This window comes from Bos grunniens, chromosome 3 (genome assembly GCF_055505025.1).
Source record: "Bos grunniens cultivar Pamir isolate PY7600 chromosome 3, Bosgru_T2T1.0, whole genome shotgun sequence".
Classification (NCBI taxonomy): domain Eukaryota; kingdom Metazoa; phylum Chordata; class Mammalia; order Artiodactyla; family Bovidae; genus Bos; species Bos grunniens.
This window is the reverse complement of record NC_141167.1, coordinates 19,596,856-19,624,679: the sequence shown is the minus strand read 5'-3', so window position 1 is coordinate 19,624,679 and position 27,824 is coordinate 19,596,856. Positions and strand designations below refer to the sequence as shown.

The 27,824-nt window shown below is 54.3% G+C and overlaps 1 protein-coding gene and 1 long non-coding RNA gene across 52 annotated transcripts in view; one reads left to right on the top strand and one right to left on the bottom strand.

The window, feature by feature from the left end:
• Positions 1-27,824, top strand: part of ERI3 (ERI1 exoribonuclease family member 3) — a 131,121-nt gene that overhangs the window by 96,853 nt on the left and 6,444 nt on the right. For 13 of the 50 annotated variants that reach the window (XR_015157945.1, XM_086384944.1, XM_086384713.1 and 10 more), the window contains one exon: positions 10,019-10,118. The exons of 3 other annotated variants lie outside the window; for them this stretch is intronic. Coding sequence is in view for 42 of the 47 variants with exons in the window: in XM_086384944.1 (XP_086241070.1) it covers positions 10,019-10,118 (100 nt within the window). In the remaining 5 variants the exon portion in view is untranslated. Of the gene's footprint in view, positions 1-3,104; positions 3,838-10,018; positions 10,152-14,452; positions 14,547-24,790; positions 24,947-27,824 lie in introns of those variants that run through there. 34 more of the 50 variants (XM_086384582.1, XM_086384836.1, XM_086384744.1 and 31 more) reach the window with 7 other exon arrangements.
• LOC147375195 (uncharacterized) lies at positions 3,570-6,611 on the bottom strand. Of its 2 annotated transcripts, XR_015157962.1 has the most exons (3): positions 4,767-4,850; positions 4,516-4,655; positions 3,570-3,710 (listed from the first exon to the last, which is right to left on the bottom strand). It is a non-coding gene; the product is annotated as an uncharacterized LOC147375195 (long non-coding RNA). The 2 variants fall into 2 exon arrangements; XR_015157963.1 differs by lacking the exons at positions 4,516-4,655; positions 4,767-4,850 and adding an exon at positions 6,477-6,611.

Genomic DNA, 27,824 nt, shown 5'->3' with positions numbered 1-27,824 from the left:
GTTCCCCTCTTCTGTCCTGTAAGCAGCCTGCCTTTCTTCTTTGAGTCCTTCTGAAAGCTATGACTTAGTGCTTATATATGTTGCTGTTTATTTAACATGGGCTCTCTCCAATAGGCTGGAAGCTTTCTGGGGACAGCACTGTGTCTATATTGCTAGCTTCCCAGGTGGAACAGTGGTAAGGAATCCACCTACCAATGCAGGAGGTGCAAGAGACGCAGGTTCAATCCCTAAGTCAGGAAGATCCCCTAGAGTAGGAAATGGCAACTGACTCCAGTGTTCTTGCCTGGAAAGTTCTGTGGACAGAGGAGCCTGGCGGGCTACAGCCTGTGGGGTCACAAAGAGTCGGACATGACTGAGCACTCACTCACTCAACATGTGGTCTGGCATATAACAGACTCTCAGTAGTGTTTGTCATGACTAAGTCAGTGTGACCTAGAAGTCTTTACTGCTTCATCCTATCCCATCTGGGTTAAGTGAAGGTGGAGATAACAGGAGAGCAGAGGCCAGGATGTTGGGTGTGCCCAGAGAGCCTTAGCTCTAGAGACAAGACACTGCTGTTCAGCCTTCCTAGTTTCCATCCAGACATCAGAGGAAGAAGGGCCTCGTTGGCCCTAAAGGCTTATTCTCTACCTGGGTGATCTTACCGAGTCCTGCAGATTCCTGCACCATCTCTGTGCTTTCCAAGGACTTTCTTGAACTGAGCTCCTGGCCTGCATGTCCACCTTCCACAGGCACATCACCTTGGATGTCACATTGAAGGCCATCTTAGTCCTTCTTGGTTATTCCCCTCCAAGGCTGGTTTCTCCCTTGGGGCTCTTGTCGGATCTCAGTCCCCTACCCTGTGTGAGTCGACATGTATCTCCTTCCAGCTTGGAAGCTCCTTGGAGTCAGTGGCCTATCGTGGTTGATCTCTAGCACTGGGCACAGAGCTTGGCACGTGGATTTGCTCATGAGGTGTGTGTTACATGAACACGCCAGCAGAGAGAGAGGGCGGTCTGGGAGGAAGGTGGAAGCACTTTTTCCGTTTTCTGCATGCACAGGGAAGAAGGGAAGGTGTGTGTGCTGGGTGCCAGCATGTGCATGCCTTCCGTGTGAGGGCTGGGTGGCCGTGGTGGTGGTGGTGTCCCATGCCCGATGAAGGATTATATTTTAATTTGGAGAGCACTTTAGAAACTTAGAGTGCTTTGCCTAAGTGCTGACTGCTATTAGTGTCTCTTTTTTATTAGGAAAAAGGACATGATTTTTCTCTTTCATCTTCAGGCCTGTCTGACTTCTGAGCGTCAAACTTAGCAAAATGCCTGCCCCTCACTGAGGACTAGTTACATGCCAAGTTCAAAGCTTTGGACTTGAAACACAAAATTCTGCTTTGCAGACTGGTTTCTGACACCCCTGAGGGGATTAGTCCTGACAGCTCAGTATCAGGAAGGGGGTGGGAAAGACAGGGTCATTTGACATAGTTCAGGCTGCAATCCCAAGCCCCTCCCCTCTCCATATAGGCCTGGGTGGGAGGACATAAGAACTTGGACCATTTGTGGGGCATAGGGGAACAACTCCAGTGGTCATCAGAAACCTGCTTATCATGCAGTACTCAGGGCCAGACTTCAGAGAGGGAACTGGGGAGGAATGGCCCGTGGAAGAACTGGATCTGCCCAGCTCAAGGATGACAGGACCAAAAGGCAGAGACATCACAGCTGTTGGACTTGGTGATGTTAAGAGCTGCCAACACAAAGGGCTAGGGCGGAGGGAAGAATTCTGGCGCAGGAGGTCGTGAGGCAATCGCTTGCCTTGGGCCCTACCAGCACCTTTGGGGGCCTTGCTGGTCTGAAGGAAAGGTCACACCCCTCCCCAAGGAGAAGATCTGGTCCCACAGTGGCTTGGAGGTCTGGAAGGCCCAGCTGCCTTATAGTTGGGCCTCTCTGTGTGGCCTCTGCCCCAGGCTCTTGCCTGAGCAGCTACAGGACAGATAGCACCCAGGTCTCAGTCTGGCCTATGTCTGCCAGCCCTGGATGCTGAAGGCTCTGCCCATGGCTCTGGTCCTGAGAGGCGGAAGCTTTGGCCCATCTTGCTAGTGCCCTGCAGTTCCCATCTCCTAATCAGGTCCTAATCTGGGGGAGCTAGGGCGGGGGTGTGGTGGGGGGGAGTACGTTGAGCCTTCTGCCTTAACTGAATTTCCATACCTCCTGTTGTTAATTATAGAGATGTAATAATGCGATTAGTGCACGATTAAAAAAAATCCCTGATATGATTACCATGGATTTAATATCACATGATATATCATTATATCGTTATGCAGTGACAGATGTAATTGAAATACACTTATTGGAGCCGGGGGTGGTGTTTCATTCAATCCTCAGCACCCCGGGGAGGATAGGGCTGGCTCCAAAGAAGCAATGGGAGAGAAAATTGTAATGAAAACAAAGAAAACCCACAATGTGGCTTTCTCCCTGGGCAGCTGGCTCAGGCTGACCTGCTGCCTTGACTTGGTGGCATGTGGGGCCCCAGACAGGCCAGCCTCTTCTCTGGGGGCTCAGGCAGCAGGGCTTATGCTCCTTACCTGCTTCTCTCCCCAGAAGCCTCAGTGTCCCCAAGTCCTCTCTGACTCAGCAGAGAAGCAAGGGCTCTGGAAACATGAGGGAGATCGCTCCACCTAAAAATAGACTCAGGACCCAAGGGATCAAACTGAGCCGGCAGCTGTCTTCCAAATAACTGTGGGTCCTGGACCTGTAGCACAGCTCCTGCCTTTGCCATGGTGGTGGTCCCATGTACTTGAGGCAGCTGTCCTGTTGTTCGGCAGTGAGCAGGAAGGTTAAGTACACAGAGAAGATAATTATCCCACTCAGGTTCTGTTGATGGACAGAGGCAGCAGCAGCTCTGGTGCCCCTGAAGTGTGTCGGTAGCCAGGGAACACTGAACACACAGAACTACCAGCTGGGGGTAGGAAGGAAGGTCTTGTGTCACCTGATGGGAGTGTCCTTCCTTTTGCTCCTATAGCTGTGTTGCCCAGGTCTCTGCTGGCCTGAAGAATGGACTCAAGGCTATCCATAAGCCCAAAGAGTTCAGAAAAGGAGGAGACAAAAGTAGTCTCTCCTTCTTTCCTAACCCAGGTAGCTGAGCCCTCAGTTCCAAGGACGGCTGGGGACGGGGCGGAATTGCTCTTCTTCTAGGCGAGATCAACCATGGTTCCTGAAGGAAATGGAATAGGACTGGCAGGAGCAGCCTCTCCGAAAACCAGGCCTGGCAGAGTTACGCCCTTCCCTCAGTGGAGACCATTCAGAGAGAGCAGATACAGTCCCACCCCAAGAGACTCCCAACATCATGGGGCAACAGATGTGTAAACAAATCTAATATTCCAGGTGCTACTCAGAGTCAGGGTGTGTTTAAGGAAGGGAAGAGTCAGGAAGGCTTGGTAAAGAAATGTACTTTTTTATGTATATACATTAAATTTTTTTTTTCTGAATTTTTGTCTGTGCTGAGTCTTCATTGCTGTGCACGTATTTTCTCGAGTTGCAGCGAGCAGAGGCCACTCGCTAGTTGTGGTGTGCAGGCTTCTCGTGGCGGTGGCTTCTCTTGTGGTTCGCAGGCTTAGTTGCCCTGCAGCAAGTGGAGTCTTTCCAGAGCAGGGATTGAACCCGTGTCCCCTGCATTGGCAGGTGGATTCTTAACCACTGGACCACCAGGGAAGTTGAAGGAAGGTACTTTTGAACTGAATGCTGAAAGAAGAGTATGTGTTCATTAGGGATAAAAACTGGGAGAAGGCAGAGGGCACCCTAGATAGGCTAAGGAGTTGCTCAAGTAGAGTCTTAGGGGGCATAAAGCAGCAATCCCAGGACTTGAGGAGAAGTAAGGAAGGAGAAGGGAGCAAGGCTGACCCCCTGCATCTCTGGTAGGCCAGGTGGATGCTAAGAGTTTTCACTGGGATTGAGGAGCCCAGGAGAGGGAACACTTTGGAGAGGAGATGTTGAAATGGGTTTTAACCCTATTGAAAATGAATTTCCTGAATGGACTCCAGGTGGAAATGCCAAGTGGGCAATAGAAGATATCTGTTTGACACTTAAATAGTGGCAAAGAATAATTGATTTGAACGTTGGACAGGTGCAGACCAGGGAGTTGAGGAAATCACACAGGGAGAGTGGTAGAGCACAGACAGAAACAGGAAGGGAGCATGCAGGAGCCACACATGACCAGATGAGACTACAGGAGACTGTGAGGAAAGACATCAGAGAAGGGGAAAACTCAGAAGAGTTTGGGTGGAGCAGCTGGAGGCTGGCTGGGCACCTCTCTCTCTCCATCAAGTCCCATGGCTTCTCCACATGGTGTCTCCTCCTGGACTGATTTGGGCTTCCTCAGAGCATGGCTGCCTTGGAGTAGTCTGACCTCTTACAGGCAGCTCAAGGGTCAGGGAAAGTGTTCTAGCAAATGAGGAGGAAGCTGCCTTGGCATTTCTGAAATAGCTTTGCGATCACACAGCATTACTTGTGCATTACTCTTTTGGTTGAAGTTATAACAGAAGCTCACCCCTTTCCAAAGGGGTATAGACTCCCCTCTTGACGGCAGGTTTATCAGAGTCATATCAGAAGTAGAGCATATGTGAGATTGAAGATAATGTTAACCGTCACTGGAAAACACAGTCTGCCGTAATCGGTGTTAAGCTGAACCTGGAAAAAGGACGGATAGCATTCTCAAAGACAGCCTGCATTTTGCGTGATGGCAAAGAATATTTGGGGGTGGCAGTGGGACTGGGTGTTCCTGAGTGATCTCAGGTATACCTGGGAGAAAGAACTGTCATCCCGTCTTATAGTACAGGAAGTTGAGGCTCAGAGGTTCAATGACTCATCCAAAGTTATGATGTGCTTAAAAAAAAAAAAGTATTTGTAATTGGGGGATAATTGCTTTATAATGTTGTGTTGGTTTCTGCCATACCTCAACATGAATCAGCCATAGGTATACACATGTCCCCTCTCTTGAACCTGCCTGCCACCTCCCACCCCATCTCACCCCTGTAGGTTATCACCAAAGTTACACTGCTAATAACTGGCAGAATTGGGAACCAACTTCTGCATGCACTTTTTCCATGAGGCCTGGGCTGCTGGGTACACCATCCTCATGTATCTCTGCAGCCTTGGTGTTTGGTTTACCAACTATCGACATGTTGTCCGGTTAAAGAAAAGATTAGAGAGTAGTTCTGTCTGTCAGACTTCCTCCCCTGGATCCTCCAGAGTATCACCTCCCTGTCTTTGTCTGTTGGGTGTTTATGGGAAATGCAGGTGATTTGATTTGTTTCCTTGTCTTGGGAAATGGCCCTTCTGCCATAGGCCACCCCTCAGGGTGACCTTGCGGGGAGGCTGGATGGCTCAGATGTGCCGCTGCCAGCTTTCAAGTTCTGGGTTTTCTGCAAGTTTGTGCTTCTCTTTGTGGTCTGAGCTGGGTTCTATCCCCAGCCACTGCCCTGCCCATGCTGTGTCCATCCGACTCTCAGGGCCCTGGTGGGTGGCGAACCAGTGGGCAGAGCCACCCTAGCAGCTGTCAATGTCTCTTCTTTCCTCTTTGAAGGATCTGATGCTGCTGCCGATGAGGGCTACTTCATCTATTAAACCCAATACACTTGTCGCAGCTGCTAAGCCCCCGTAAGCCGCCGGGCGCCGTGTTTGTGATGGGACTGACAGTGCATGGAGGAGGCTGATTATACACGATTCCATTTCGCGGGCCCAGCAATGTAATTTCACAGGGCGATCAGCGTTTGCATGTAATAGCAGGCTGTGCTGAGGTGTCAGAATATTAAAGGCGCTAATGGCAAAGCTCCCTGTTACACAGGGGGCCACCCGCCGCGCCTACAGCAGGGCTGCGCGGCAGGCCCGTCGCAGATGGCTGGCCACTAAGCTAATGGGGCAGCAGCCAAGGCGGGCAGAGCCGCGAGAGGGGAGAGCCAGCCGGGAACAGCTCGGCACCTGCTTCCCTGCGCATGGAAATTACAGCAGCTCAGGGGAAGGGAAGTGTGCATGCTTGCCTGGCACGGGCTGGGGTGGGTGGCTTGGGAGGCCCAGCATCTTTCACCCTGACTCTGCCTGCCCTGGAGAGGACTCCTCAGTCATCCTTCCCCCTGCCCCACCCTCTGGCCTGGAACCCTCAGCTGGGCAGGTGGGCCCTACTAGCTAGAAGAGGTGCAGCTGGAGAAGTGGCATCCAGAGAATTGGGAACCAGCATGGGACAGGGGCTCGGGCACAGGCTCTGGCTTTCAAATATCTGCCCAGCCCTGATCAGGGTCAGAAAGCTTTTGGGTCCCTTACCCCATGCCCCACAGATTGGCAGAAGAGAGAGAGGGAGTGGGGATAGGAAGCAGGCAGGAGTAAAGGGGGGCGGTAGATGGTACTCGGGCCCCTTGACTGATGCCAGCACTGTACAGACAGCACCTCAAGACATCTCCACGTTGGCCACCCCAGCCCTTGCCTGGTGCCATCCAGCTCGCTCCTGTCACCCACCTTTGTCCTTGCTGTGTCGTCTTTCCAGTGCCTCCAGTACCGCTCCCTTCAGGAAGCTCTCCTGGTCACCTCCAGCATGGGCCTGTCTGTCTCCGGTGTCCTTGTGGGCAACCCACAGGGTTCACCGTCCCTGATCCTCCTGCTCTGGTGGCTCTCTGGTGCAAGCCTTGACCCCTCAGCCAGAACCTCTGAGACACAGCCCACATCACCTTGCCCTGAGCTGGGCTCCTGCGAAGGCTCTGCTAAGATTCACAGATGCATGTAATCTCTGAGGGAGGGCGTCGGGAGGGGCGTAGGGAATGGAAAGATGGGCTGAGTCACCCGAGGGAGAATTTGGTGCCTGTGTGAGTGTGTACTCGTGCTTAACGGTGTGTGTATCTGGGGAGGGGTAGGGACTTTAGCAGTGAGTGCCAGGGGTAGTAGGCCTGAAGGTACAGGCCCAGAAGGGCAGCAGGAGCAAGATCCAGAACATGCCAATAGAAGCTTAGGTGGCAGAAGAACCCTGTGTTCTCTGCTGTCTGCTAGCTGTGCCCAAGGGGTGCCCGAGATAGTAGAAGCTGGGGGGAGCTGTGGTGCTGTGCCCTGGGACTGTGCCTCGGGGGGGATCCATGAGGCAGGCGGTCATGTCCGAAGGTTCGGCTCTGCAGAGGCGCGTGGCAGTACCTGGAGGAGGCCTGCCAGGGTTCTCTAGCATGGGGAGAGCCCAGGCTGAAGGAGAGCAGTTTTAATTAACCGTTTTTAATATCATTTTGGACTCTGGCTGCTACGTGAAGGCCCCGCTGGAAGCAGCATTTGTAAAAATTAAATCCCTCTTATTAGGAGCTTGGCAGACCCATGTGCACGCGCCTTCCCTGCCCCCGCCCGCGCCCCCGAAGGAAGTGCTGGCTGAGGCCATGCCACGGCAGCAATTGGTTAGCACGCCTTATCTGGGAATAGGAGACCGTGGGGCATGCCACTGGCGGCCACAGCAGAGACGCCAATTCATCTTGCCCTGGCTCTGACAAGCTAGACTGCCCTTCCTGAAAGGCATTCGTCAGGCGGGACCGGGCTGCCGCCTTGCCTGGCACTCCTCCTTCCCCACTGTGGGCCCCGGCTTGCCCTGGACCAGCCAGGCCCTCCTGGGCTCTGCTGCCCCCTCACTTTCCAGTCTGCAGAAGATCTTGGGGAGTCATCATTATAATAATAATCTAATCACGGTGATGCGTTGGGGCAGGCGCCTAATGTTATCTGAAGTGGTCTTCCCGCTTAGCGGCGATAAGGCTCAGGATGACGCGCAGATAACGCCAAGCTGCCCTGTCCCCGAGCCGCACGCAGAGCAGAGGGGCCTCCGCAGCCCTGCCGCCCGCCCGCTGCTTTAAGCCGGGAAGCGGCAGCACCTGCTAATGCAAGTGTTTAATATTTGATGGGCTGGGATAAAGCAGGATCACCTTCGAATTGAATTGAGTGTCAGCCGAGAATCTATTACTGAAATTCGGGTGTGATTTGACAGCAAAGTAGACGGTGTTATTCTTCACTAGTTACCGCAATCTTCTCCCCGACATCACTTAAATATTTTTTTCTTTGCTTGAGTAAACACACATTATCCTTCTTTTTTCCCCCTTCCTTCCCTTTTTCCTTTTTAGAGGGGGGGAAAAAAAAGAAAGAAAACCCATCCAGCTCGCCTTCTCCAGGCTGATAGAGTAGATTGTTATTTCTTTATTTGTCCTATTAAATGGAATTTCTGATCGTTTAATCCGGCCTTTGTAAGTGATTTTAAAGTACTTGAAAGGCGGCCCACCACTGCTCTCTGGCCCACTGCACTCCAGCCGCGGCCCTGACCATGCTCAGCAGTTCCCCCAGCTGTGCACCGCCCACCGGCTGCTCTGCCTGCTGCCTGCATCCCAGCTCTGCCCTGGCTCCGAGCCAGCGTCCTCTCCCCTGTCCTTGAGGCTCGCGCTCAACCCCCGATTTGTGGGTACAGCTGTGGCCTGGGGAAGCGTGGGAGGGCGGGCTGGGAAATCGGGCGGTGGCTGGTACCTCTGTGGTCAAGCAGAGTGGCTCTGGAGGGAGCTGAGGTTGAGGTGCACTCTTTCCTAGCCTCCCAGGGCCCACAGGGCTGACACTTGATTCCTGCAGCTGGGAGGGAATCAAGATCCCCAAGATCTTCCTGCAGCCCTCTGCTCAGCCCCTTGGTCCTGGCACAGCTTGCGTGTTCAACCTCCTGTGCTCTGCTTCTGACCCCGTGCTGGGCACTCTTCCGCTGGGAGGCAGTCTGTGGTGGGACGGGGACTTCCCTGGCCCAGTGGTGGACGGGAGCTCTGTGGTGCCTGCCTGCCCATGGCTAACAGTCACCTTAGTTCCATCAGTGGACTTACCATCCAACTTCTGGGAACTTACCCAAACATCATTTGCAATGATCACTGTCTTAACCACCCTGTCACCTTCTTGCCACTGGGAGAAGGACAGCCTGGTGCTGGGGATTTCTTGGGAGAAGACATGGGTACTGTTTGAAGGGTCAGCTGGCTATGCAAGCCCACTGATAGAAGCCTGGGACTTGCTGGCAGGCTGAATAGGAATTAAATCCCTGTTGGGCCACTTAATAGCATTCTGACCCTTATAAGTCTCTTCTTTCTGGGCCTCAGTTTCCTCATCTGTGATACCTGGTTGTCATGCCTGTATGGGATGTGAGAGGAAGTGCTCTCCCTGCTTGATGTGTGCCCCCCCACCGTGGAGGAGGTGGGTGGTGGCCTGGGGACAGAGGGGGGCAATGAAGTGCTGGGGGCTGAACAGATCGATGCCCCCAGCGCTTGCTTCCCCAACCCCAGGAAAACAATTAAGTACAGATCGATGGGTGGCCGCTTTGAATATGCATAAGTGAGCACTTGACCTTCAGCGAGATCTGCTTCCCACCACACACACACACACACACACACACACACACAAACACACACTCTTCGTGCGCTCCCCTCACAGCGCTTGAGTCGGCCAGGTGACCTTACCCCTCTTCAGTTGAGGCCCATATGGCTCTCAGCTCCACAGTCTGGCCTACCTCCAGGTCAAAAGCACCTTGACCACAGGCATTTGGCTGGCCCCCTCGTCTCTTGCTTCAGTTTTCCTGTCTTTGGAGTGAAGTCTGGATATACTGATCTCCAAGTCCCTCCCACCACCAGTCTTTGTGACCAGTAATACCCAACAGAGGGTCAGAGACTCTGGATGGGGGGCTGGGGGGTTGCATGATGAAGGGGATGCCTGGTGGGAGGAGGAGTCTTAAGAAGGAGGATCTTAATAAATGGGAGCTCTAGAGAGGAGCTTGGTGAGGGGCACCCCATGAGGGCTGGGGACCTCTGATGGGGAGACACCCAGGAGAGAAGGAGCTCTGAAGGTGGAAAGGGTTTTCTGGAGGGACTCTGGTGGAAGGGGGACCCAGCAAGTAGGGAGGACTCTCATGAAGTAGTGTGATGAGAGTAAGCCCTTGCTAGGAAGACATGGGGGGCTGGGGGTGTTGGTGAGTGATGGGGTTGGGTCAGGGCCTCTGGTAACCACTCTTGCCTCCTGTCTTCCAGGCTTACAGCTTCGCCATGGGCTGCTGGCCCAAGAATGGACTTCTAGACATGAACAAGGGCCTCAGCCTGCAACACATAGGCCGGCCCCACAGCGGCATTGGTCAGTCCCTCCACACATCCCCCTGGCAGCTTGGTCAGTCCCCTGCCCACACCCCCCAGTCCCCTGGCACACAGAGGGGTTCTGGGGCTCATTTAGTGCTCCAGCAGGGTGCTCTCTGTAGCTGGGGGGAGCGGGGAAGGAGGGGTGGAGTGAGGGGAGAGTGGAACCTGACCGCTGGAAAGGGTCTCTCAAAACAACTTTCAGGAGGAGGCTGGGGTCTGGGCTTTGGGTGGATCACAGGTGGCCTTGGATTCAGACCAAGGGATCCCACCCTGGGTTGCATCTCTGGTGGGTGATGTCCTCAGAGGGGTGGGCACATGTCAGCTTACCCACCCCCTGTGGAGCTGGAGAAGGCTGTTTAATATTGTTTCAAGTCTGTGGCCACTAAACTGGGCGATCAATGGGAGTTAAGGAGATGAATTATTTAAACCTCACCAGCTTTTAATTAGTCGGGGTCCTTCTGACCGATGGCTCCGTCCACAGGGTATTGAACTCCCCCGTAGGAGCAGCAGCCTCCATTGAGTGGTGCCTGGGCTGGGAGGGGCCACTTGGGGTACCAGATGGGGGTGCCTCCTCAGGGGGATTGCTCCGTGGGAGGGGGCTGGTTCTAGGCACTGGAGGCTCTGCTGGCTTCTTATATATCATTGTGGATGTGTGTCTGTGAGGGAGTGAATGGCACCTTAAGCCGCATGTCTCTGTGTGTGTGTCTGGGAGTTTGTATGTGTCCCTGTAATGTGTCTTTTTGAGGGATGTGTGTATGGGTAAAGGTGTTCTGTGTACACCTGCTGAGGGCACCTGTCTCTGTGGAAGCAACCATCAGCCTGTGTGTATATCCATCAGAAAATGTGTTTGTTCATTTCTGTGCATCTTATTTGGTGTGTGTGTCTGCACACGTGTGCATGCAAATATTTTCAAGCAGGGTACTTGACAGGCATAGACTTTGTTCCAAGCTAGGAGGAACAGGGGTGTTCCTGGGTGATGTTACGCATTAGCAGAGCCTGTGTACCTTTGTGGAGGTATGACAGGGAAGGGGACCGGCAAGATACACTGAAAGGTGTCCAGTCACCTGCTGCAGACTGGCCTCTCATCCTTTCCGCAGACACTGCAGGTGCCTGCTAGGGCTGGGCGTGCTGAGCGGATGGTCCTGTCCTCAGGGAGCTCCTGGGAGGAGGCAGAGACTGAACTGGGCAGTCTCCACCCAGGGTGCTCAGGGTCGGGATAGAAACACCTGGGCTGCCCCAAGGATGGTTTCCCTGCCCTCAGTTGCCAAGGGCTTCTTCTTCTTCATTTACATTTCATTACTTGAGGATGCCCGCATATCATTTTTATTGGCTGTCAAGGTTCTCTTGGGGTCCCGGGGGAAAGAGGAAGTGGCCATCAGGCCTGGGGAATTGGGAGTCCCCCACAACTGCTGTTCCCTCCCATAGGAGCTGTTTTATACAGCCTAGAGGAGACCCCAAACCTATCATGCCGATGGGCCTTCGGAGTCAGCAGGAAGTTTCCTAGAGAAGATGAGACTTGAGTCAGGGGATCCCTGAAGGATGAATAGGAGTTTGCTAGGCAGACAGTTGGGGGAAGGGTTTCAACTTTGGGGAGGCCGTCTGTATACCAAAGCACGCGGGCAGGAGGAAGCCTGTTGTGATGAGAGGACAATTTTGGACATCTGCAAGTAGTTTCCTGTGACTGGAATGGAACATTTGGGTTAGGGAATGAAATGGCTAGAAGATAAATGGGGAAATAAGGCAGCCTTGAATGCCAGGTCAGAGGATGTGGCTTTTTGTGTGGTTTTAAGGAGACAGTAAGTCCGTGAGTGAGATAAAGACAGGATCAGAGCTCTGGTCCAGAATCAGTGAGGCAGTCGGGCGCTACACACACTGGTTCTGAGTAGGTGCTCGACAGACGCTCTGGTGGATGGACAGACGGCGAGCGAGTGATGAGTCAGGGCCAGGGTGCTGGGGAAGGGAGGGGCCAGAGAACCTGGGCCCAGGGAAAGAAGAGCAGCCCGAAACGGAGGGGCTGGCAGGACTGGGGTAATTCACCCCACACAGCCTTGAGCGGGGCGCCCTGCTTCTGTGTATCTGTCCTGGGGCTGTTTCTGAGAGGAAGGGGTGCTTTGTTCCCATCTTTGCTGCCTCCTGGGACTCACTGATGTCGTTCTTGTCTGTTCACCCATGTTGGCTCTAGGTGGGGACCCTTGAAGTATTCCCTCCTTCTTCAGAGAAGAAGGTGTTTCCCTCTGGGTGGGCCCCAGGGGACCACCCAAGGCTCTGGCTGATGACAGCGAAGTCAGGGCTTTGGAGCTAGCAGCAGTTCAGGCCCTGTGACCTTAGACCAGAGGCAGTGCCACCTGCCTCCCTGGGCTGTTGGGAATGGCTGGTGCAGTCTGGGCGCACAGTGGGTGCTCCAGGAGCTGCCTCCTCTGTTGCTCTGCCCAGGGCATGGGGGGCTCCTGGCATTTGATCCTTGTATTCGTGAATGAAGGGGGCTGCCCTGCCAGCTGCTGGCTGGCTCTGAGGAGTGGGTGAGGGTGCTTGGAAGGAAGGGAGGATGCAGGGCATTAATTGGGCTGGGAGAGGCGGGGAGGGGAGGTGCAGATTTTGAGCGGTGAGGTTAATGGCCCTCGCGCCAAAGAGACAGCTTTAATGAGCTTCAGCTGGTGGTGCCCTGAGTTACTGTGCGTGCTAAAAGGGTCGCACTGTAAGAGTTTGATGTGGACTGTTTCCCAGCCCTGGGGTCAAGGGTCAGCTCCTGTCACTGGCCACTCAGGCTGGTCCTCAGTGACATGGTGCTAATTAACTGTGTGAGGAGCTGCCAGCCCCAAGTGGGGAGTGGTATGTATCTTGCTGGGGGGTGAGGCAGCCTTGGTGACTCTGGGTAAGGGCTCTGCAGGTCCCATAGATTAGCCGTCTCCAGGGGCTGCTGGCTTCTCCGGCAATGCCTTGGGTTGGGGGGAGTGGCAGGGTGTGCTGAGCTCCGATGACCCTGGCCCCTGGAGGAATCTCCTGAGTCTCCTTTTAAGGTATGGGTGGCAGGGGAGGGCTGTGGGGCTTACCTGGCGGGGACTCCTGCTGGGCGCTGGGGTGGTGGAGGTGCTGACAGAGTAAGGGGGCAGGTGTGCTGGAGGTTTGGCCGGCCAGGCAGGACAGGGACCTTGGCTGTGGAAGGGAGGGGCCCGCTGGGATAGATGTGCATGGCTGGGCTGTTTGAGGGGGAGCCATAGGGTGTTTGGGTAGAATGACCTGGTCAGAGCTGGTTCCAGTCAGTGCCATCTGAGAGTCTGTGTAGAAAGGACTAGCAATGAGAAATCACGGAAGGGGAGGCCACAGGGCAATCAGTGGAGGGGGGGCAATGGGGAGGGTAGGTGAGGGATGCATGCAGTAAGGTATGTGGGAGGTGGTGGTTAATTCAGGGCCGACCAGCTGGCCATGGGCATGGGGAAGGAGGTGGTGAACGGCTACCTTGCACCTGCTGTGTCTCAGGAGCTGTGGTAGGTGCTAAACCTGCATTGGTCCTGCCCCACTGAGCTCCGTCACCAGGATGGGGAGAGGGCTTGGCCCTGGGGACTTCAGTAGGGGGAGCATCAGGGATGGAACGCCTGCCAGAGAGGGGACTCAGTGGCTGTCAGTGTGGCCTCGTGGTCAGGGAGAGACACTTCTTCCTGGGGGAGTGGATTCAGCCTCGGGACCCCGGGGAGCAGGGTGGCATGGAGGAGTTTGCAGGTGAGGGGGACTACGCATTTGCAGAACTGCTGACTGGCTGTGTCAGTGGGCTCCGTTAGCGTTCTTGACTTGGGCAGCCTCCACGGGGGACTGCTGAGTGGGCCTCCTTTCATATCAGCAAGTGGTCAGCACAGCACATTCACATTATTTGGGGCGCTTTGTATTAACTCATTTAGGTTTCATACAGTCTGATGAAGGCAGCCATCGTCATCCCCATTTTACAGATTGAGGGGCTGAGGCTCAGATGAGTAACTTACTTGCAGTCACACAGGCAGTCAGACAAAGGAGCCAGGATTCACTCTTAGGACCATCTGAGCACAAAGTCTGCATTCTTACCACCGTGCTGAATTAGGAGCACTTTTTTGGTGTTGGGCTTTGTGCCGCCAGCAGAGACAGTGAGGAAGAAAACAAGCTTACATTTGGCGTTTCTCTCAGTGTCACATAAAACCCACAGGTCTTGGCAAAGCTTCGGTAGCAGCAGGTGAGGAAGAAAGGGGAAGGGGGCGTGGCCACCCTGGCACAGTCGCCCTGGGAGCCAGGGCCCCGCCCCTTGGTTTCCAGCCTCCTCCTAACCCGACAGCCCTACACAGTGATTTCTGTTTGCCTTCCATCCAGGAGATCCTGCGCTTCTAGGGGCCACCCCTCTGGGGGTCTTGCCTAGCCCTTCCAGTGTGAGCGCACAGAAGACATCCCTAGGCCCCAGTTAGAGGTAATGATCAGGCCCTACATACTTGACCTCCCTAAGGGCATGGCCTGGGCCTCCTTCCCTTCTTTCTTGTTGGAAATCCATACAGGAAACCTCAGTAAAATCTCCCGTTGTTGGGACATGGAGGCCCCGCAGACTGCCGGCGTCACAGGTGGGGCGAACAATCGAAACCTTCCCTGGTGCCCAGCTGGGTGGTCCTGCCCTGGCTGCTTAGCTCCTCTGCCCAGGGACCAGGGATTCCACAGGCTCCAGGTGAGATGGGATGGCAAGTCACCGGGTGAGCCCTCTCAGGAGCTTGCTGCCCAGCACAGTTTGGCAAGAGAGCTGGGCTGGCAGGTGGCTGGGTGGGGCCCAGCCCTGGGGGGCAGTGCCAGCCTGTAGGCTCCCCTGATGGAGTGGGGTGTCTATCAGAGTCCAGTCAGAGCGCATTAGCTCTGTGACACAGATCTCATTAGCGCCCGTGAGAGATGTCACTGCAGGAGAATCGTCGGTTCGGGGAGATGCTTGTACCAAAAGGAAGAAAGGACAGTGACAGCCTTTTCTCTGCCGCCTCCGCCGCCAAGCTCCCTGGGCCGCCCGCCCTCCTCCTCGTTGGGGGGTGGGGGGGTGGGGGTGCTGGCTAATGAGCTCGTCTGCAGTACAGCTCTGCCTTCCCCTCCTTGAAGTTCCCCGGTCCCTCTGAAGACCTCGGGCCCGGGATTAGCACACACCAAATGCCAGCACCCGCCCCCACCTTGCCCAGCAGGGAGTTCCTTCTGATCACCCTGCTCCTGCTACGGGCGAGGGAAAGAGGTGGGGCTGGGACAGAGCCATTGGTGGAGGGGTCACTTCTGGGAGGCTCCAGCCCCTTTTCCTCCCTTGACAGAATGACCTCTTCCTTCCCAGAGTTCCCATCTTCTCCCCCTCTCCCCACCCCATGACATGTCCTACATCTCAGAACGTGGGGACTCTGGCCAAGGGCCCAGCAGGGAGGATGTAGATCTGACCTGGGACTTGCTGGCTGAGCTAGAGGGCTTCAGAATCAGCCAGAGCCAGTCTGGGCTTCTTCGGATGACCTGAGGGTGGTGAAGTGTTGAGGTGAGGCCTCTGCGACCTGATAGACCTGTTCCTGGCCCTCCTGGAGAGGCAGAGGGGTGTGTCGCCCCCCACTCCTGGCTTTGGCCATCCTCAGGGCAGGGAGGCTGGGAGGGGAGAAGTCAGCACAGCTCCCTTATGAGGAGCGGGGAGAGACAGCTGGAGTGTGTGTTTCCTCAGCACTACCACCCCCCTTCCCCCTCTCCCCTGACCCCGTCCAGTTCTTTCTAGAGTGTCCCAGAGAAAATGATGAGCCAGGGGTGGTGGCTGACCACGAGAAGGGACATGTCTCTAGGCATCCACAGGGCCTCCACTGGGCTGCCTGCATAGTGCTCAGGGCTGTTCACACCTTCCTCCCTGGACTGGTGCACTCGGAGCCCAGGAACATCTGAGGAACTGGCCCTTGCCAGATACAAGAGATGGAGAAATGGATGGATGGATGGATGGAGTGGTGGATAGGTGGAGGAGGTTCTGGCGTCTGTCTGTGTGTGTTGTGTGTGTATGATGCACTGGGAAGTACAATCTTTGTTTCCCTACCTCCCTAGCCCCAGGCCCGGCTTGGCCTCCCCTTGTCTCTCTCTGTATCTCCTGTCAAACCATCGCTGACGTAAATGACAAAGAAATCAGAAAGACAGATCAATGCCGGCCAAATTAGCACTTGCAGATAGACTGTGCGGGGATGTCAGCGCCCTGACCCCTGGTGATCTTGCAGCCTCCGCTGCTGATATTATGCAAATTGCATCCATCTGGCAGGACCTGCGTGCTGGCTGCTCCTACTCAGAGGAGTAATGGGCTGGGGTGGGCGGGAGTGTCGGAGCAAGAGTCGTGGAGTGAGTGTGTACATGTGTGAGCATGTGCTTGAGTGTGTGCGAGGGCGTGCGGTGCCCACCAAGCACTGGGCGGTGATGGAGTGATTGACAGGGCAGATAAGGGGCTGCATTGGATTCCTTTGGGCTGGGGGATTAGGAGCAGCCACAGATGGGAGATAACCGGACTTCATTTCAGTTTATTTTTCTCCTTATCCCCTCTCCCCACCTTCACTCCCCGAAAAACACAATCTCTGTAGTTTGCGTTTCCATCAATATATGCAAGTCATTACCACTGGTGTAAGGTGAGAGACAATGTCAAGGCCCAGGCCAGTCCAGCCCTTCCCCCAGTCCCGTATAGGTCTGGTACCTTGAGAACGAATACCTAGAGTGACCCAGAGAGCCTGCACTCCCGTGGTGTTCCTAGCACCCCTCCTCCCAAGCCCTCAGTACTCAAGGGACAATCTCTGTCTCATGGACCAGCCCTGCTAACCTGCCTCATCTGACCTCAATGCCACCTGACAGTCCTTAAGCTGGGCCCCTGCCCTCCCACCTGACACTGCTGTGTGGCATCCCTGCCCCCAAATTGTGGCTCCAGCATCGGAGCTCCTGCCCCTGGTATCAGCTGGGTCCCCTGGGAGCTGCTCTTTTTTTTTCCTCCAGGGCTCTGAACCCTTCCTCACAGCTCTTTCTGTCCCTGACATTTTTGACCCAGCTGGGCAAAGTGAGGCCTGTGGAGAAGGGAATTTGTCCTGGTCCGAATCCACCGTCCCCACCTGTATCCTTTCATAAGATTTGCTGGTGCCGGCTATAGTAGAGAGGACTCTACACCTATTACCTCAGTGAATCCTCAAGCCCTGTGAGATTGGGGCTGTCACCTATATCGTATTTAAGGAAGCTGAGGAAAGCTGTCACACACCCAGGGCAGCAGAGCAAGGAGGTGGGAGAGCTGGGGTTCAAACACACGTCTCTCTAGGGTCAGAGCTCTTCACCACCCAGCTCCCCTGCCTCCCTGCCGTGCCACCAGCCCCAGACGCTCACACAGTGCTGTGCCTGGATCTGCTTAAGGGAACCATCCATGCACAGTAGGCCGACAAAGTCCTTCAGCTCCTGGCCTCTGAATGCAGACCCTGGCCCACAGCAGACCCCCTGCCAGGCTAAACCAGCCCCAAGGGGACGGGATTCAAACACAGCTCACCCTCAGGAGCTATGTGTCTGAGACAGTCGGGCTGTAACAAGAAGGACACACAGAGGACAGAATGCACACAGCGGCTGAGCCAGCCCAGGGACGTGTCACAGCATGTGGCCTCCGGGGCCCCGCTGCTCAGGGAGAGGTGCTGAGCCGCTCAGGCCAGCCAGCTGTGGCCGAGGGTACAGGTGTCCCAGGAGCCCCTCCAAAACTGGGTCCCTGCTGTACCCTCCCACCAGGCAGGGTTGGGAGCTGGGAGTGCTGGGGACATGTCCGGGGACACGTGTGCAAGGGGAGCTTGTCCTAATGAGGAGAACATGGCTGCTAGTTAGGCGAGGGGCGGGCGGGGAGCCGCAGAGCTGATTGAAGGCAGGGGCAGGGGTCAGACAATTAGGCCCAGATCCGGCCGTTTGATGTGAGTTCTGAGGCCTCAAAGCCTCCCTTCAGCCCGCTCCCTCCACTCCCTCCTCTCCCTCCTCTTTCCTTTCTTCTTCTGCCCAAAGGCAGGAAGGATGGAAACGCTTACTCTCACTGTTACTATTATTAAACTCTGCGGCAAGCCAGCCAGACCCCAGGACTCTTGCCCACAGGGGGCACCCCAGGACCCCTCAGGAGGCTCCTTGGGCCCTGGGGGGTGCAAATCTGGCCAGAAGCCAAGGCCAGCTGGCGGACTAGGACGAGCTGAGCCCCAGGGCAGGGTCACCCGCCGCCTCTCTTGCTTCTGGCTGACTGAAAAAGGTCGCCCAGTGGGGAATTTGGTCCTGGGGCCCACTTAGACCATCACCTCCTGCAGCCTCCTGGTTCTTTCCTGTACTGCCCTGGGGGCTTGGGGGTCAGGGCATGGATCATTCATCTTCATACTCCATCACAGAAATCATCATCTGTAGCCCCACACCTTGCCCCAAAGATGAAGATGCAGAGTCGCGTGGCTCCACAGTGCTGTCATACTCATACACCAAAGAACCCCACCCTCGTATGGCCACACGTACCATCACAGGGTCCCGTACACCCACAGGGTCTTGTGCAAAAGCCCTGACTGTGGCGGCAGGGCCCTGGGAACTAAGCCCCTCCCCTGGGGTGGCTGGGAATAGTCTGACCTTGTGTCTGGGGTGGGTGGGTATCGGGCCCTTCCAGTCCCCCATCCTAGGTAATAAGCCTTGAGAGCTGGTACTGACCAGAGAGCGGGAGGAAGCCGGACTGAGGGGAGGGGGGGGGAGAGGGAGGTGGGAGCAGAGATAAATGTTAGCTCATTTCTTCCGTAATTAGTTACTCCCTCATCCCCGCGTTGTAATTGTGAACAAGCTGTAATGTTTAATTAGTCTGTAAATGAAACCCCAATTTCATAATGGCCTGGCTGACAGGGCTAAGTGAGCAGGGGGGTAGGCGGAGGGGAGGTAATAGGGAGGGCCTGCGGCGCGGGGCGGGGGGTGGGCGTGGAGGTGTGGGCTCGCGGTCTCACCTCCTCTTCTCAGCCCCAGCCTGGCTCTGGTTGGGGAGGCTCTGAGACTGATGGCATCCTTGCCGTCCCGCCTGTAACATCCTCTCCTCAGGCCTGCCTTAGCAAGAGAGGGGATTCTGAAGGGTTCCTGACATCCTTCTCCCTCCCTCCCTTCCCTTCTATTCTCTGGTTGGCATACCACAGTCACAGCCCAACCTAGATGCCTCTGGTTGGAGAAACGGACTGGGGGGCGGGGGGCCCAGACCCAGTGACCCCAACAAAGATGATGCCTCCTCCCTCGGTCCAACCTTCCCCCTCCCCAAGTCATCCTTCTAAGAGACCCTCGCTTGCTGGCACCTGGACCTCAGGATATGGCCCAAGACCTCAAGGAGCCAGTGATTGACATAGATAGGCTCCGCCCCCTCCAGTGCGGCGGCTAAAGGGAATCAGCCTCCGCTCACGGCTGACACCCCAGGCCAGACGCAGCTCTCGGTAGGTATCTCCGCAGACTGCGATGAACCGGAGCTGCCGCAGGGGGGAGCCACCGGCCCCTCCGCGGCCTCATCGGTTTCTCCTGTCTCCCCCACAACATCCTCATCGTCTGCACGCGCCCCCGCCCTGCCTGCTGCAGCCATAAATCTCAATTTACGAGGGCGGCTCTGGTGGGGGAGGGAGGCAGCGCTGCTAATGACGGCTCCTCAGCCGGATTTTTCATGTTGCACAGTCATAAATTTTTAAGAACAGCATGGGCAGCACGTTAGCGAGTTATCGAGGCTGCCTCCATGCTGGCTGCCTAGCTCCAAGAAAACAGAGACTGAGCGGGATAGAGGAGGCGTTTGGGTCAGGGGTGAGGCTGGGTCAAGCAGGCAGGCTAGCCTGAGCCTTCTCACAGCGTGGGTAATGCTGCCAGAGCAGCCCCTAGTTAGGACAAGCACATGGGGTGGAATCAGGCATACGGGCACCCAGGCCCTGGCGTTGGGAGCTGCTGATGGATACCACTGCTCCATGACTTGACACCGTGATGTACGGAGAGCCTGGAGACATATGGATTTTCAAAGTGGCCACTTTGAATAGAATTAAAGCCCCCAGCCATGTGCACTGTGAGGTCTTTGCCCTGGCAGAGCTACATTTGGCTCATAAACAAGGTCCCTTTTAGGATTGCTCTCAAGATTGGGGGTCCCTGGAGTCACTAAGGGAGATTCCTGGGGGAAATCCCTCCATAGAAGGGGCAGATCTATGGACCTGCCAGGAGCCTGGAGCCATGCTGACCTCATTCTGATTATACCCATCATTTCAGGTTTTGTGGTCCTGGGTAAGTCATTCACCTTCCAGGGCCTCTGTTTCTTCCTCTTTAAAGTAGGATTGATGATGGTTCCTACCTGTGAGGCTTACCATGAAAGTATTGTACCACCCTGACTATGAGTTAGCTCGTTTATCTATATAAATCTCTGGGAAACTTTTGAGGGGAGTGTCTGGGGAAAGATCTTTGTGGGAGATGGTGAGCATTCACTTTTGTGCAGTGATTCATTCAGAAGGTGTTTGCTGGGGTCTTCTGGGTGCCCAGTCTGGTGCTGAGTTTTCAGAGATGAGGCCACTTCCTTCCTGGGAGGTGATGTGAGCATGGTGGCTGAGGCCAGTCAGTGTTCCCAGCCCTGGCCTGCCACACCTAAGCTTCCGGGCATTCAGAGGCCCCACTGGCCGCCTCAGTCCTCCAGACCAAATGCTCACCTGAATCTCCTGATCTGTGCAGTTGAAGGCTTATAGTCTTGACCACTTGTCCAGTGCCACGGGCACAAAGGGCAAGCGGTTCAGACACTGCTCAAGTCAGCAGAGGTGGTGTGAGCGTGTGCTTGTATCCAGGTGTTGGGAGGACTCGGTGCTAGTCTCCTGCGACAAATGCTGGTCACTTAGGGAGAGGCGCATACCCAGGCTGGGCCTTGTTGATGTAGGGGCCCCTTCTGAAGCCTCTCTCCTCATGCCCCCTGTACCGCAGCACACAGCGCCCTCCCTCATTCTCTGGAAACTGCCATGCCTTCATTCACCTCAGGGCTTTCCCACCTGGCTTTATTTTCCTTGGGAGCCCCCATTCCCACCCTTAGCCTAATTCAGTCTGCTCGGACACGACTGAGCGACTTCACTTTCACTTTTCACTTCCATGCATTGGAGAAGGAAATGGCAACCCACTCCAGTGTTCTTGCCTAGAGAATCCCAGGGACGGGGGAGCCTGGTGGGCTGTTGTCTATGGGGTCGCACAGAGTCGGACACGACTGAAGCGACTTTGCAGCAGCATCCTTCGGAGCCCAGCTCAGTTTGCTGTTCAACGAAGAGTCCTTGACTCCTAGCCTCGGTCAAGTCCCCTCCCCTGCATACTCGACCTTTGGAGCGTGCAGTCATAGTCCTCGTTAAGAAGTTGTTAAATGCCCCCTTCTCCCCCTCCCCCGCACTAGATGGAAAGTTCCCTGAGGGCAGGAATTTATGTCTCTTTTGTTCAGCTTGTGTCCCCAAAGCATAACATAGTGTCTGATTCCTGTGGGTAGATAGTGGATAAAATGTGTTGTTTTGAATTGAGTTAAACTGTGCTGAGACAGCTCAGGCCCACCCCTGGGTGCCAGGGCAGGGGGAGGGGGCTAGGGAAGTGCCTGGAGCTGAGGTGGTTCCCATTAGTCCTCATGATTAATTCACAGCCACACTGTGATGGAGTGGGCTTGTCCCCAGTCAGCGCCTCCGCTGGGGCCCACCTGTTAGCGACAAACAAACAAAGGGGATAAATAATGCATTGGGAGCTGAGCCAGGCAAGGCGGCGGTATTGAAATTAATAGGGATTAGCTGAGCAGCTTGAGGATGAAATATTTACCAGGTGGGACTGGGCTTAGGGAGGGCAGCCCCCCCTCCCAGAGTCCCCAGGCTTAGTCAGGCCCTTCTCCAGGGCATCACTGGCAGGGACTGTGGAGCCCCAACACTGCTCCTTCTGCCCCTAGAAGTCTTGATTCAGGACGGGCTGGCCAGGTCAATGAGAGCTCAGGTCCCAATCTGTCTCCTGGCACAGGAGATCTTGGGGAAATAAAGATACTCGAATGAGTGGAGGTGGGGAAGGAGCTGAAGCTGCCAGCACATGGGAACCTGGGGCAGGATTGGGGCTGGGGCCTGTCTGGGCTGCAGGCGGCAGGTATCAGGGCTAGAGTAGGCTCATGTGATCTTGTCCCCCCATCCTTCCCTCTTACTTTTCCTCCAGTCCTTCCTTTCCTCCACTTATTACGTATTTACTGAGGGCTTCTGTGGAGATAACAGGAGTGCCCTCAAGGGATTTGTGGTCCAGCAGGGGGTGACAGAGGCAGTCACATGGAGGAACAGTGGGTGCTGTGGGAACACACAGAAGGGGTTCCTAATGTCAACATGGGGGTGCAGGCCAGGACCTCAGGAAACCGCAGCAAACTTCTGTCCCTCAGGATGGCTGAGCAGTGGAAGAGCTTCCCAGGCAGAAGGAAGAGCATGTGGAAAAGCCAAGAGGGAGAAGAGGCTGAATTCCACAGTCCGGCAGGAGTGTGGGAAAGATGAGGCCCGAGAGGGACCCTGGGTAGATCCCTGGAACTGAGTGTCGGAGTTTGGATACTGTCCTTAGAGCAGTGAGGCTTTGTTGAAAGTGGTGGTGGTGGTGGGTGTCTGTTGTTTGAATTATGAACTCTTAAACTTTTTACTTGGAACTGGTTTTCTGTTGGCAGAAGCTTTTCTTACCCAGCTTTCCCTAGTGTTAGCCTCTTGCCCAGTCACAGTGCAACCATCAGCACCAGGCCGTTAGCATCGGTCCCTTACTGCTTACTAAACAAAAGGCCTTATTTCAGTTTCACGACATTTCCACTGATGTCCTTTCTGTTCCAGGAGCATTGAAGGGGTTTAAGAGGGAGTGAAATGACCAGATTTGTGGCTTAGAAGGACACCATGGAGGAGGAGGTGGACAGGGGGCAGTGATGTCACCTGGTCGAGAGAGGTTGACGCCTGGACCGAGAGAATAGTAGTAGGTGTGCAGGTTGAGAAACTATTAGAAGATAGGTGGTAAGTAAAGCTTAGGGGCAGGTACGTTTGCTGAGGGAGAGTGCAGAGAGTCAAAAGGGAAGAAGGCCAGTGACCGCAGTAAGGAGGAAAGGCAGCGTGGACGGGGGTGCTGGAGGAGGGGAGGGGAGAAAGGGTGGTGTCACTGAAACCCAGAGAAGAGTCTCAAGGCCTGAGGCAGCCCACCGAAGCTATATCACAGAGAAAGGGGGTTACTCACAATGTAAGACCCCTGAAAAGCAGTCAGGGTAGACTCCAGAAGCCAGGTAGAGTTGGGGAGAGGGTGGGCTTCAGAAGTAACCTCAGGACAGTTCCTCTCCTGTATCAAGATGAAAGGCAAAGACCGGCCCAGGTGCAGGGGGCTGGCTTCTGTGTTTCCTGTGAAGCAGGGGACAAGATTGCGTGGGTGAGGCAGTCAGGGGTGATGTTGGGGGTAGGGGTTAGAGAGTTGTAGAAAGTAGAGAAAACGTGAAATTGTCACTAAGGAAAAAAAGAGCGTGCACACTGATCAGGCACATAGAAAATGGGGTGGCGTTTATACACCCAGGTGAGGTTGATGACTGATTTTATGAGTCACATGAACCTGTAAGGTTACTATTTTCTCTAGTCACACTCAGCCCAGATGTAAGCTGAAAGAAGGCAGAGTTTGGTTTTTCCAGGCGAGGGTGAGAGGAGGAAAAGGGAGCAAGAGAGTTGAAACTACGGGCAAGAAAGGACTGAGATGATGGACTGTGGAATCCAGGCTCCAAAATGGGATGTATCAGTTACGTTGCCTGGACCAAAACTACTTGGTATGTACCCAATAGCCATTGACCTTCTTCCTCATTAAATAGAGCCCCTGGATAATTAGGGGCAACATGGTGTACCCAGGTAAATGCTACTTTTTTTTAAGTTTCTCACGCAACTAGATGTTTGTATCTCTGAGTTCTGGCTAGTGAGATAAAGAGAAAAGTGTGTGGGACTGAACACACTGAACACACTTGTCCCTTTCAGGAGCAATACTGAAAGGGAAATGACTAAGCTGGAAAGTACGTTAGTCTTGCTTTTTTCCTTCTTCCTCTTTCCTAAAATGTGGATGTGATGGTTGGAGCATCAGCAGCCGTTTTGGACCATGAGATAATCTAGGAATTGGAAGTGACATTGCTAAGAAGGGCAGGGGAGAAAGAAGAAACCATGAGTGAGTCTGTTGACTTTGTGTTGCTGTGGGACTTTAAAAATTCTACTTAAATTGCACGTCACATACATTAAAATCCTTTCTCAGTAAAGTTGTATTTTCTTCCCTCTGTTTTCTCCTGGGTTCCCATCTAAGCTTGACTTTTTTTAGCCTTTATGGTAACATGGCCTGTATCCTGAGATATAGCAGGAAAACAGTTTGAGCAAATATTTTAAGAGAACAGGGGTTACCAATTCCCTAGCCTCAAATAGTGCCCTTGCTGCCCTTGCCTCCCCTGATTTATTTTCTCACTCTCTTTCCTGCTTTTACATTCTGTATCAGTTACTATGCTTTTGGCTATAAGAAAAAGAAAACCCAGTTTAAATCTTAAACAATAAGAGGGTTTATTACGTCACCAGAGAGGTAAGGTTATCGTAGGGTTGGTTCATTTAGCATCTCAGCAGTGTCATCAAGGACCCAGGTGTTTTGTTTTTTTTTTTTTTCCCATTTTTTTTCATTTTTCTGTTCTTTTATCTTCAGCATGTTCTTCACAGACTAACTGCCCTCAAGGCTGGGAGATGGCTTCTTTGGTCCCGGACATGATGTACAGACATGAAAACATCCAGCCAGAATATAAAGGACTATTTCCCCCGCATGCTTCTCTTCTTAAGAGTCAATAAATTTTCCTTGAAGGTCTTTCAGCAAACTTACCATCATATCCCAGTAGCAAGAATGCTTGGCCGCTCCTAAACCCATGACTGGCAAGGGGTTAGGATCCCCACAAATGGCTCAGACCCTGGGGGTTCCCCCTGGGTCAGTGAAGGGAGTGGGTCAGCGGGCTCCATTAGCTCTGCAGAGAGGGAGTGGCTGTTGGATAACCAGTCAACAGTGAACAGAGGAGAAAGGTGGAGACCAGGAGGGGGATGTACCTGGAGAGATGAGGGATCGAAATGGTTTTGAGGTTCCAGTGAGGGGAAAGAAAAAGTGTATTACTGTCAGTAACTAGGGATGTATGAATTTAGTATTTCAAAGGAAGAACAGTGGAGGAGGTTAACAAGGGGCAGGGTGTGACTGTGGAAATGGGTGAAAATAAGACGTAATGGAGATGGTTGTTCCTGCCGACGGCAAACACTAAGAAGCTGGCAGCAAGGTTCTCAAACGACAGGATGCAGAGGCCGTGACAGGCAGGGCTCCCGGGAGGGAGGTGGCCATGGTCTTTGTTGATAGTGCATGCTCACAGGACAGACCTCAGATAGGCTGCTGGCCGTGGGTCTGGGGCATGCAGACAAGCCTAACCTCTCTGTATCCTGGGTGTCCATTTTGGAAAGAATCTGCCCTCATTGGTCAGGCCATTCTGGAAGGAGGTGAAGCCCCATCACCTTCCCAGTGGAGCCACTCCAGGGCCCCCAGAAGACAGTTCCACAGGAGACCCCTAGGGACAGGCCAAGGTGGGAGCTTGGTTGGGGCAGAAGAGGCTGCCAGGCATGGTGGGTGTGCTCCGCAGTTCTTAGTGGCCACTTCTTCCCTGCTCCCCTCCAAGCCAGATCCTCTTCACTTGGCCTTAGGTTATCAAGCACTTTTAGCCCTGGCGTCCAGAGCCAAGAGGAAGGTGAGGCTTCCTGGCCCCTCTACCCCAGTGGGGTCTTGGCCGGGGACGAGTAGGGGGAGGCGGGCACCCGTTGTAATGGCCAGAGCAGCCGCCCTGTTACTACGGTGTATTTCACTTTTAATTCTGACATATAATGTAATGATCTTTTTTAAGGCCCGATGATATTATCTGCCTGACTAGATTATTGAGTCTTCATCATCTCCAGATAAATTTATGGCCAGGACGAGGCTCAGGATTTATCATCAGTCAATAGAGCTCGATACTCTAACAAGGCGTGTAATAAGATATACATATTTAATGATCCAAGGGGAGGAGCGCTAATGGGAGCCCAGAGTGACTGGTCCATGGGGCTGGGGCCCTGCCCTGGGGCTGCGGTAGCTGGAGGGGCATGGATGTAGTCTCTGCCCCGTGGTCCCCAACTCAGGACTGCCTCAGTCTCCTCCTGTCAAGACCCTGAGGGAGAGAAAGACAAGGAAAGGATGAGGCGACAGGGATAGTGTCAGAGCTGAGCCCGGAGGGTGTACACACGCCCCAGTGGGAACTCCTCTCCCTGCTTCCAGGCCTTGGAGGGCTTTGGGGTGTCCTTAGACCTGCATGCCTGGGCCCCTGAGCATTAGGGCGGGCCCACACAGGGAGGGAGTGCCGGGGCTGCGTGCCCAGTCCGCGCTGATGGTGACGGATGGTTTTTCATTACAGCCTCTCAGGTCCTGCCCGCGCCCTGTGTGGAAATTCTATTTATTCCCTAATTTGTAAAAATTCCCTCTTTATCTGATCCCAATCAGGGCGGGGTAATTGGCTCTCTGGGGCAGCGGCTGGGGTCCTTGATGAAGAGCTATGTGGATGTACCCGGCCCGGCCCCCGCCCGGCCCGCCACCAGGGCCCACAATTAATAATGATTTGCAAATGGCAGACAAGCAATAACACAGAAAGATGTGGCGTCCGCGCTGCCTCTTCATTTCCTCCCCTCGCAGATATAAATGGCCACAGAACAAAAACCCAGCACTATAAATTCTGGAATTAGTTATTCACCGGGATAAATGGGGCCTGGAGCCACCCGCCCCTCTCTCCCGCCACCCTTCTTGCCTACTTTGCCCAGTCCGGGTCTGTCCCCAGGTGTGTTCCTGAGCCTGGCCCCTGACTCAGTCCCCCAGCTTCCTCCTAGACCGCCCTCTACCATGCCAGCTCCCCTTCCTGTGTGGCCTAGAATCGGGAGAGGACACTTGGGTCCGCAGCGTCCTCAGCTTCCACCTGTTTTCATTGACCTCTCTGGCTGCCCGATGGGGCTCCTGTCCCCGTACTGCACTGGGGTTTGAATGGAGTTGACGTGTCCTGCCAGGCCTGGGAGCCTGGACCCAGGTTAGTCTTGGGTGTGTTTGGCATTTGGGACCTGTCCAGTCATCTGCCTGGCCAAGTCTGAGTCAGGCTCCTGGTGGCCACATGTCAGTGGCCTATAAGTGATTCTCTGCTTACTGGTCAGGGTGTCTTGCGCTGTTGGCACAGGCATTTCCAGGCACTGTGCCCTCTCGGCCAGGCGCATCCTCTCCCCGCCCCCCAAGTGGCTGCGAGCTGGCGGGTAATGGGCGTGTAATGGCCTCATTTCCATGCCCGGCCTCCAGGAGCGGCGGTAAGTGTTTGATTGCCTTAATTTCCAAACACATCATTATCCCAGCTTTACCAGCGCTTAATAAACACTTTATGAGGATTTTTTTAAAAACATCTTCGGTCTGCATACTTCTCTGAAGTGATAAACTCTAATTAAGTCTAATATTTAAAAATATGGTAATGGTGAGTTGTTTGAATAAGTGGACTGCATTTCTGTAATTTCATTATTACGTAAAACACGCTAATTATTTGGAGCGCGCTTATTACGGAGAGAGAAATCGCCTGCTAATCAAGATGAAATTGCCTTTTCCCCTTATTGTGGAACCACCGTCATCCTTCACCATCAGCCCTGTGGCACCTCCA